Here is an 11226-nt window from a genome sequence, read left to right on the forward strand (position 1 = left end):
GGTGTCCAGAGCAGGCCGGGGAATCCCGCCGGATTACCCAGGGGCTGGCTCTCATGTGTAAACACAGAAGTTCTCTCACCAGCACACCTTTCACCCATCCGAACTTCACGACACCGGCTGTGTCTTCTTCCTTGTTCTCGGCTTGTTCGTCTCCAGGCATCCCGTCACCATTAGCCACCCTGTCCGCCGAACCAGGGGCCACTGTCACATTCTGCACGGAGACACAAACAGAGTAGTGGATCAACAAACTGTTTCTTAATGGCCATAAAACTCTAGAAAAAAGAAGTATTTCGATAACTTCAGCAAGTAAGGTTGTTACTGTATCTAACCCTGGGAGCTAAGGGGCTACCCTTGGGAGTCATTTCCAGCTGTGGATAAGGCTGGAGGATGGTAGACAGAATCTGGACCATCCTGCCACTAACAGCACAAAAGCGCTCAGATTTAAATGAGTTTAAAATGCAAAAAGATAAAAACGATTCAAGGGAGAAAGGCTACTATGAAAAAGAAAAATCTTCAGGTGAAATGCCTTAGGTTTAGAGATAGATAGTCAAAATCAGAAATCGTATTACTGCTATTTTTAATGTAAATTCACGATAGCAGTCATGGTCTCTCATTTTGTAGAAGGGGCTGTAATCACAGTGAGTTTTAGATTGTGCTTTACTTAGTGGAGTCTGTCCAAAACTTTACCATTTAAACCTATAGTCTGTATAAAGTATCAAAAAGATTTTAGGTAAGTATTTTTCATACTACATTTTAAAAACAGTGTGCATTTTCGATTGACAGCACACCTTGGCTTAGACTAGCCTCCTTTCCAGTGGTCAGTAGCCAGGAGTCATGTATGGGATAGACCACCACGAGCTCAGGCAGCATAGCCCGTTTCTGGTGGAAGCATTAGATGCTTTTCACACATCAAGTAAAATGCTGTTTGTTTGTTTGTTTGTTTGTTTGTTTAAAATAAATTCTAGACACATAGTAACAGAGTCCCCTGCAGATTTTACTTTCATTTGTGTGTGTTGTGGACAATGTGTCTGTATTTCTGATACGCGTGAATGAGTTCTAGGAGGCATGAATTTGTGTTATATATGATGCGTGTGTATGTGTACCCATTTGTGTGTATGAGTGCAGGTGTGCGTATGATGTATGACTTGTGCTCATATGTGCATGTGTTTGTGTGTTTGGTGCAGACAAGAACGTGTTGAGTCATGTGTGCAAACGTCAGAGGATGACCTTGTGCTGTTGGTCCTTGCCTTCTGCCTTCATTGAAACAGGGTTTTTTGTTGTTGTTCAATGGTGTGTATTCCAGGCGAAGGGCCCCTGAGCTCCTGGAGGAGCAGCCTCCTGTTTCCACCTCTCTCTCTTGCTAATGGGACACAGCCCAGCACCCCGCACCAGGTACGGCTGCCAGTGCTTTCCAGCCATCTCCCAACCACAGCTTTGACTTCCCATGACTAAATCACAGTCTTCAAAAGCGTGGAAGTTACAGGTGTGCTAATATGAATGAAGAATTGTTTGGTTACAGAACTTATTTCTTCAGCTTAGCTGGAGAATCTAGCTATTCTGGTTAATCGCTCTTCCTGTGGCTGGGGTCCCAGGAGAAAACCTTAGTCACCTGCCTTTTTGGACATGATTTTGGAAATAAAACCTATGCTTTCTGGTAAAACCTGCTGAGGGTTTGGTCTAGGAGATTGCTGGGCTCTCTAATGACCTCCAGTGGTGACTCTGACCCTTACACTTGGAGAATGAGAGCATCAATAACTGAAAAAGCAAGCTGGAAAGTAGGATAGAGGAAAAAAAAATGCATATTCAAAATTTTCTGTTAAACGAAGTTTTTGTTTTTGTTTCTTGATGGATACCATTTCTGATCACAGTTTCACAGTTCTTCGGTTTATCACGTGGACTTCAGAACAGGATACAAAGAGAACACTCTAGGAGTGCAGGGCAGAGAAACCTCAAGACATGGAAGTCGGGACAGCAATCAATTTCTAAATTATTCAGAAGCAGAGTCAATGTAGGGCTGACAACTTTCTTTTCATAGCTATATGGAACTTGCTAACGTTTTGAAGTTTTAAGTGTATTTATGTCAAAGGCTGGGGGCCAATGACCTCGAATTTTTTGTGACTGTGGTTCCTTTTGTGACTAATGTTTAAACAGTAAATTTACAAGAACACATGCCATTTTCTTGTCTCAATGTAATATGTAGGAGCAGAAAGGCTCTGTGCCTAAGAAACTAGAGTTGGAATCTAATTTTGTCATGAAGTGAATCCAGGGCATGTCCTCCAGCAAGCTACTTTTGCCTTCTTAGGAAGTAGAAATGAGAACACATCCAAGATTGTATATTTAAAAAAAATCTTACCTGGAAGTAGTTTAAGGAAAAAAAAAATCACCTTTTATGTGGTAAAGCAAATCTTGGTTTTACTCTTGGATAAATGCTTCCTTTGTGCACTAGAACAATAGCAAAATCAGTGTCTCCTACAAATGTTGAACATAATTTGAGTAGGGGTTTGTGGGGACCTGAAGGCTGCTAAGCTTGCTGAGGGATTCACAGACATCTGGATGCTGCCAATGTCTCAAAGACGGAAAGTTTTGTGATCACATCCTTTCTGTAGCTCTTTTTTTTCTTTCTTTACAATATGAGTTAATTTGCTTGCTTGCACTCCATTTCCATAAATGATGACCCTTAATCTTTCATTAATGCATTTTTAATTCTATAGAAAGGTCATTCTTTCACCAATATTTCTATTTATGCATTATGAATTCAGTGAAAAGAAAAGAAAGTGTGTTTAAAGAGAAAGGTAGACTATTTGACAGGAGATTTTCATCTTCCAATACTTAATGCAGCTTTAATCACGTGCATTCTAAGGGGAAGTGAAAACGGAATTCCTTTTATGAAGTAATATTGCAAGATTAATCCTTATCAGATGCTAAGGAATCACTGTGAATCCTTTGATATGGAGAGATTGCCAAGGCCTATTGTATGGTGAAAAGAGCAGAGCACAAAACAATGTCTTAGTTTATCTGTTCAAAACATGATCAGCCGTCCCAAACAGCTTCCATGTGCTGTGTCAAAGGCGGCCACTCCACCGTCATTCAGATAGCACACTGAAAACCTGCTGCTTCCGAATTTACTCCCTCAGTGTAAAGATCTTCATAAGCCAGAGTTTTAAAACTTAAAAATAAGTTACCCTTCTCTCTAGAATGTGGTTTCCTTCCACTCAACTCCAACCCTTTTCCTTAGCGGTGCTGGGGACTGAGCCTATAGTTTTATGTGTCCAGGGAAAGTGCACCGTGACTGAGCCTCCACAGCTACTTGCTTTGTTTGAAATTTGGGCCTTACATCTGAGACAAGGTCTTCAAGTGTCACCCTAGCTGATCTGCATCTTACTTGGTGGTAATGCCGTCAGGCTGTGGCTTCTAAATTCTCTAACCTCATTTTACCTATTAGGAACAAGCCTTGTCATATAATCGTCTGACTTAGGAATCAAGTCCAGGAATAACTGGGATCGCTGGCCTGACCTACCAGGTCCTGCTTCCAATTTGTTCTTAATGGGGGCTAAGGCATTATTATTTTTCTTTGTTGTAAACTGTGGGAGTGGATGAATGAGCATCAAAAATTTTGTATTACTTTAAACCAAGGGGGCAGCTTTACAAGTTGTGTGTAGTGTACAGGACGTGATGGGATAAAATTTCCTGTCTTTTTTCTGGGCGTTTTGGGTTCTATTTCACTTCTTCAGACGATGGGAAGGTCCTTGTGATGTTTACCTTCTGCTTCTGCTCCTTCTACAACTTGGGATCACCTCCTGTCAGTTCACCTTTTTTTCCTTCCTTCCTGTCCCGTCTATTATCCTGTTTTCCCCTTTATTTAGAGAAAGAAATGGACAAGCACTTTGTCTGAAGCCTCAAATTACCTCCCTTAAAAAAAAAATCTCCACGGGAGCTACTACTCTGCCTCAGTAGCCATGAGCTGGTTTTTTTTTTTTCTTTTGATTAAAGCACCAGATAGCTCGAGGACAAAGCCCAGCATTAGCAGATTGCCACGGATACAGCACACTGGACAGAGGAGGAGGTTTGTGAGGTGAGGGGATGAGAGAGCAGAGTGGAGACATGGGGGTCTTCCTCTGGATGTACTAGTACCGAGTTGGGCCCCAGGCAGCTCAGAGAGTAAACTTTGGAGCTGTTTTTCCTCTGGAAAGAAGGTGAGAAGAAACTAAAGAAAGAGCCTCGGCCTTTACAGAATCATTCCGGAGAGAACCTGTCCTGAGCAGGGTTGGGGGTGAAGGGAGACGGCTTAATTTTGCTCTCTCTCTCTCTCTCTCTCATGACCAAATTTTTCTATGTAACCCTGGCTGCACAAGAACTCGCTGTGTAGACCAGGATGTCCTCAAACTCAGAGATCCTCCAGCCTCTGCCTCCAGAGTGCTGGGATTAAAGGTCTGAGCGCCCCCCCCCCCCCGGGCTTGTTTAACTGTTAAGAACCAGAATGGATACGTGAATAGTTATGAAATAAACTGCGCATTCTTTGTTCCCCAGAAAGCCTGGCTCTGAGTACGTAAACATTTGAATATGAAATCTTTCTCTTCGCAGAGAGTAACCGTGTTGCACAAAGCGATGTTCAGGGCTGCGAAGGTGGCTCAGTGAGTGGAGCGCTTGCTGGTAGCCGTGGGGGCCAGAGTTCGAATCTCCTGCACTCACAGAAATAGGCTGGCATGGCGTTCCACCTGTGCTTTCAGCTCCAGAGCAGGCCGGCTCGCTAGACTACCTGAATCATCAAGCTCTGGGTTCCAGCGAGAGAGCATAAGGTGGGGAGAGTGAGGGACATGCCCAGCGTCAGCCTCCGCACACTCTGGCACGGCACACACATGTGCAAGCACATGCAAACAGCCACACATGCACAGTGCTGCACACAGAAGCACACAGAAAACACATTCATTACAAACTGAGAGGAAGGCAGGGCCATAGTCTCTCAGCATATCTCGGAGGAAGTCTAAGCTTCTAAATAATGAGGATGGAGAGTCTTTCAGAGACTTTGGAACCCTTGTGCATTCTTTAAACAGGAAGTTTGGCCACTTCTGTGCTTCCAGGCTTAAAGATAACGAAGCCAGGAGCCTCAGGCAAAGGTATGAAGAGGGGGAACAGTGGGGCCGAATCTTTTGCATTCCTGATCTTTCTTTAAGGAATATTAAAAGTAGTCGTAGCTCGGCCTTAGCTTCCAGGATAGCTATGTCTTAGGCCACACCACGGCTGGGCCACAGGCTGACTCCCACAGAATGAGCTACGAAAGCACAGTGGTTTGTTTAAGGATTGCTGGGGAGTTTTTAACAGTGAAGTAGAAGCAGCCGAGCTGGACCCGAGTAACCTAACTGCAGACACCGTAGGAATACATTGCCTAACTTTGCTAATTCCCTGACTTCCTGAGCCCAGTCTGCGCTTCTCTCCCAAGTCAGCAGACCTTTGCAAAGCGCCTGTACAGGTTCGGTTTCTTGGAAGCCAGAAGATGGAAGGCGTGGGGCAGCCCTCCCCACTGGACACGCGCAGGTTTACTACCCCAGGGAATGGCGTGGAAGGACGCTTACCACTTCCTTCGAGCTTACCTTGGCCAGCTGCTCGTGGATCTCCAGCAGGCTGGGCCTGTTGACCTTGGGCCCACTCACGCTGCCTGTGTTGCGGTAGTAATCAATCTTGGGGACAGCATCCATGGTGTTGTGGCCGAAAGTCTGCAGGTAGTACGTGTTGGTATGAGTGTCGTAGGCGTGAAACGTGGTGTCCGTTTTAGCCGTCTCTCCATTCTGGAGGAAATTGTCGTAGCACTCCTGGTTTCCAGGCCTAAAGCTGATTCGCAGTCTGTTCTGGGCTTCGTCCCCGAAAGAGGTCTCTTCGTAAAGTGGGGGGTGTGCGCTGTCGCTCACGGCCGCGCTGCTGCCGTGACTCTCGTTTATAACATGGACCTGGAAACGACTGGTGCTCCCGGGCACTGAGTTGGAAGGGGTGTTTACTGACATCTTCCAAAATCTATTAAGGAACTACCCACGTTATAGTTGTTGCTTATCTATATTTTTTGCTTCAAAACAGACAATAATATGGTTGCAATATGGAACTCTTGGCTTTGGTTCTAGATGGCTCAGTAACTGAATTCCCGGTGTATTGTTGGCGAGTTGTTTGCCATGCGATCTTCAGAATGATCTTCAAAGCTGTTATTAAGAAAGAAAAGTGTATTTGTTCCAGGCAATGCAAATATATTTAAGAAAGGTTTGAGAAACAGTTTCCTTCCATGAGGCGTACAATTTTAACTTTGTTTCACTAAAATTGCCTGTCCCAGAACCCTTACCACCTGAGCAATGAAATAACCAGGGACTGTTTTCTGCACACAGAAATTCCAGTGAAGTCACCAACATGTGACTGACTGCTTGTCATGTTTGCTTGGAAGTCGCTGGGACTTCTGGAAAGCATGTTAGTAATTGATGACAGTAAGAGGGTTCACGGAGAGTCTAAATGCTGAGGTTGTGAAGTATTTTATGTGGCTAGCATTATACACTGTCTAATACACGAAGTGCAAAACTTGAAAACTTTGAAAAGTGTATTTTGCTGGTTACAAAAATCCACACATCATCAATGATAAGTTTGTCCCAGAAAAACTTTAACCTGCGTAACAATAAAAAGTTACATTTTAACATGTGAGATTAAAAAAAGAGAAGTCTGTCAAGATGATGTTCTGTGAATTTTAAGAATTTTTAGTGGCCTATGAAACATTTCATTTGCTCACATATTTTTGTGCTTTTCCATTAATGTTATTATGGAAACCTTTAAAAAAAATGAGTGTTTTGGATAGATAGCTCCCAATAAAGGCTTATGTTCTACTGGCTCCTTTAAACGAAATGTTTTGTGAAATCAAAAGACCACCTGATAGTTTTTACAATTCTATGGTGTGTGCCAACCTGAAATACTGTCTTTGAAGTAATTTTTTTGTAGATACCTTAACGTTTGATTTTTTTTCCCAAAGAAAACTAGAAAATAAGAAGAACACAAACAAAAACTTGATTTAAGGCATTCTTGAACTAAAACACACACACACACACATATAATTAAAGTCTTAAATAATCTTTCCTGGTGAAATTACCCGTGGAGCCCACGACTCTTAACATTTTAAAACATTTAACGTCTCACAGTCCCAGACCTCTTCAGTCCAGTCCTCAGGATTTTTTTGGTCTCGGTATGAAGTGAGGTTTTTGCCCAGCCCAGACACTTACCTTCCCATCCAGGAGCCTTCTTCTGAGGAAGTGTAACTACTTTAGCATCACACAGGCATATATGGAGCCTTAGCTTTCAGGCCACAACCTTAGGCTTTTGCTCATTGGTTAAAAACGTTCTTGTAAGAGATGGCTTTTCAGTCATTGGCTTGGAATAGTGGGAGAAGCCCTGCCAGTCATTAGCCCCGGGGAACCGTAAGTACCACATCAACTAGTAACTAGTAGTAAATCATTAATCCTTTCAGACAGTAAACAAAATAAAATTTCTTTAATCCACAGATTGCTCAACAGCAAAGCCTTCAAAAATATTGCTTCAGTTGTTTGGGAGTAGATAAATTTAGTTCCACAGCTTGCCTTTCTGTCTCTGTCTCTCTCTGTAATAGGATTGGGACCCAGTGCCTTACACAGACTTAGCAATTACTCTGCCACTAGCTCCCCACCCCATTTCTAAATATTTTTACTTTGAAACAGGATCTTGCTATATACCTAGGCTAGCCCTGAGCTCACTCTGTGGTCTGGGCAGCCTTCAACTTGCCATCCTCCTGACCTCAGCCTCCCACCAGCTGGAAGTAGGCCTGTGGTACCAGGCATAGCTCGCCATCTTATTTTTGATGAGACCCAGTGACCTCATATTGCTCAGCATAGGAACCAAAATATCAAGAGATGGTCTCAGTATTCTGAAGCTAGGGAATGTTACGTGAAATCATTTTATCTTTCTTATTTTGCCTCTTTCCTGCATAGAAAGCAAGCAGACTAAGGATGGATCGGTGAGGTACTGAAAAGATTTCTGTCTAGTAAGAAAATCACATTGAGGTGCTCAAACTGGGTTCACTTCCCAGTGGCACCACTAAATGGCTTTTCTGTCTCTGCATAGAACAGTTTTTATCACGTCAAGTGTCTGGGGTTTGCTCAGAGGGAGGTTCTGCTCCAGTCTGTGGGTCGGTGATTAAGAGTGCACATGCAATCCCTCCACGCAGGTTCTGTCATTGGTTTCCAATCAGGATGATTGAACGAGTCCTCTCTGTGTCTAATAAGAAGCCATCCAAGTGATTTCCGGTTACCTGGGTGGCTCTGCTGTGGTGTGATGTGGTGATTAAATGCGAGCTGTAAGGGAAGGGTTCTCCATTTCAATTCTGGTCCTGCCACTTGCTGTCTGGGTGAATTCAGGAGACTCATTCACTGTGTGTGTGTGCCGTAATGTCCTCTATATGCAGATGTGGATGCAGAAAAAAATGGTATGTAACTTGCTGAGTTACTGTGAAGACTAAATGAGCTAATATATGTCTGCTTCTAAACACATCAGTTTTAACATAGTCCTTTCTTGTACCATTTGGCAATATTTATTATCCCTTTGAAACTTTTTTTCTTTTAGTCACACTCATGATTCTGAGACCAGCCGTTAAACACAGGGATAGAAATCATACCTATTAAAATAAAGGGAAAGGTAAGTTTGTGGCCAGATGCAGGATGGTACAAGGGGCCATGCAGATACCAAAGGAAAACTCCTTCGATGTTCTTAGCTGGGTGAATGCCTTGGTACTCAAGCGAGGTAATGTTATGCTGTTCTGTCAGAAGAATTATAAAGAGGCAGCTGCTCTCTTTTTCTGTTTTTTACAAGTACTTATTTGTGTGTGTGAGTGAGTGCACAGGTCATATGGTATATATGGAGATCAGAGGACAATTTCGGGGGAGTCAGTTCTCTTTTTCCACTATGTCTGTCCCAGGGTTTGCACTCAAATGTCAAGCCTGGCAGTAAGTCCCTCTATCCACTGAGCAACCCCATCAGCTCTAACCATCTCATAAAGACCACTTTAATAGAAGAAATTTATTTATTCAGTAAGGGGTGGCAGCTCTCTCTTAGAAGAAGGACATTCTGCCTAGGAAGTCAGGTGTCAGGTTCAGCCGGGGGTACCTGGCTACTGAACAGATCAGTAGACTACTGAGATGCTGCTGAGACCCACAAGTTCTATTCCCTGCGCTAGGATGATTGGCCCCATCTGGGCCTCACCTGCCTTCGGGAATCTCTTCCTCATTCTTCAGCCTTCTTCCTCCCTTGGGGCTGTGAGTGCCCCTGAGGCCAGTCTCTCTCTCTTGCTGCACGCCTGTCTGACTTCAGTGTATATGAATTAGTTTCAGTCTCCGTCCTCCATCAAGCCGACATTTTCATTTGCGGCTGTTATCTCTAACGGGGAAACGATGGCCTTTGTTCTTTATTAAGGGGGTTCAGACCTTCTCGTGGCTGGGAGATAGTTAGGGGGTATGGATGGGATGACAACATCCATAAAGTCAACCTTGGATGGTGAGCTTAATTCAAGTCCATGAGGCAAGTGGGTCAGGAACAGAACAAGCTGTCTGGAGTGACAGACACCACCTTTCTTCCTGTTCCCCTAAAAGGCTCTTGGGTATGGCAATGGGAGTTGATCTGGAAATGGTATGGGCCATCTATTCTTGGACACACTAACATTTCTTGAAGTTTTCATATTGTATCTCATAACCAGCCTTTTGTCATTATCATTTCTTGCTCTGAAAATACAGACGCTGACTATTTGTCTACCCCCTCCTCCCAAAAGACTAAGATACACGAATGAAAAATAAAAGCGATGGACCAAACACTTCCTGTTAGTGTGTGTTCTTAGTGACATTGGGAGTGGTAATGTGCTGGGAGGTGACCTGAAATGGCGCATTCTTTATGAACATGTCTCACACCCCTCTCTGTCTGTCTGTTTTTTTCTCTCTCTGTCTCTCCTTTCTTTTGATACTTTTATTCTTTTTGAAATAAAAAAATGTAATCTCGTGAAATGAAAAGTCTATGTGAATGTTGTCCCTGTTCCAAATGGAACCTCTGCCAATTGGACGTGAGTCGTAGGGAGGAAGCACTTCAGAAGTCCATGTCACACAGACCATGTTCTGTGTTAAGGCACTGATGCCTTCCAGCAACATCAGCTGATCTCAATTTACTGGGTTATTCATGGGCCAGATTACCAATTAGATGTGCTCCTGAGGCACCAAGAGCCTCCTGGGTGTGAAGGCATTGAACAGTGTTGGGAACTAGCAAAAGAAACTTATTCTAAGTACTACAATTTCTATTTCAGACACCATTTAATGACAGGGAAACACTAAACTCAAGGTCCCAGCCCTACAGGAGCTGGGACCTTCCCAATTGCTGAACAGCTTCTGTTTTAAGGAGACAGTTGTCAGAATATGGCCATCTCTAGACAACGTCTCCATCTTGCTGGAAGAGTCAAACAAGTTCATGTTCCCAAGCCCAGGAATGAAGTCCTATGCTACTTCTCTGAATATTTTTTTTTTTGTCAACCAGTAAAGGACATAGAAATTGCTATTATTTAAACCAAGATACATAAGTTATAAAAGTATATAACCAATTGCCTGTTATGCCCTAATTAACTAAGTGCAGCTGGCTCCTTTTTTGTTTCCCTTATCATGCTGAGCTCTGGACCAAATGTCTAGGAGAATGTCTAGGACACTTTAAGGTCAGGTGTCCTGGATCAGGCCCAGCCTTCAACAGAAACTCCCATAATGTTAAAATTTGATTGGATGACCCTGACACTCACCAATGTCCCCTCATCTTGTGGTTTTCACCCTTTAACTATGCAATATAGCTTCCCGTTGGGGACACAGTTCAGATCCTGGCCACCTCCATGAACTCAGTAAATAAAGCTTTTATTCTAAGCTTCCTTATCTGAAGTAAGTTTTCTCGGCTTCCACCCCAAACTCAACAACAGAAGAACCACAGCTGACATAGATGTTTATGAATTCACTGAGAAACAAACAAACAAACAAACAAACACCCTATCAGGCATCTTTCTGTGGCTGCTTTTTCTTGGAATGCCACAGACATGATTAGGAGTCTTGGTAAAACATCGTAGAGGCCAGGGAGTTGTCTCAATGGGAAAAGTGCCTGCTCTGTAAGCAGAGACCTGAGTTCAGATCCTCAGGGCCCACGTAATACTCAGGCATGGAAAAA

The 11226-nt window shown here is 43.4% G+C and overlaps 1 protein-coding gene across 5 annotated transcripts in view; it reads right to left on the reverse strand.

The window, feature by feature from the left end:
• Slc12a1 (solute carrier family 12 member 1) overlaps positions 1 to 7353 on the reverse strand; it is a 76531-nt gene extending 69178 nt beyond the window's left edge. For all 5 annotated transcript variants that reach the window (XM_021631298.2, XM_021631296.2, XM_021631295.2 and 2 more), the window contains exons 1-3: positions 7242 to 7353; positions 5589 to 6185; positions 80 to 211 (exon numbers count right to left, since the gene is read on the reverse strand). In XM_021631298.2, the coding sequence (XP_021486973.1) occupies positions 80 to 211; positions 5589 to 5996 (540 nt within the window). In that variant the 5' untranslated portion in view covers positions 5997 to 6185; positions 7242 to 7353. The remainder of the gene's footprint in view (positions 1 to 79; positions 212 to 5588; positions 6186 to 7241) is intronic.
• Between the last annotated feature and the right edge of the window lie 3873 nt (positions 7354 to 11226).

This window comes from Meriones unguiculatus, chromosome 18 (assembly GCF_030254825.1).
Source record: "Meriones unguiculatus strain TT.TT164.6M chromosome 18, Bangor_MerUng_6.1, whole genome shotgun sequence".
Taxonomy (NCBI): domain Eukaryota; kingdom Metazoa; phylum Chordata; class Mammalia; order Rodentia; family Muridae; genus Meriones; species Meriones unguiculatus.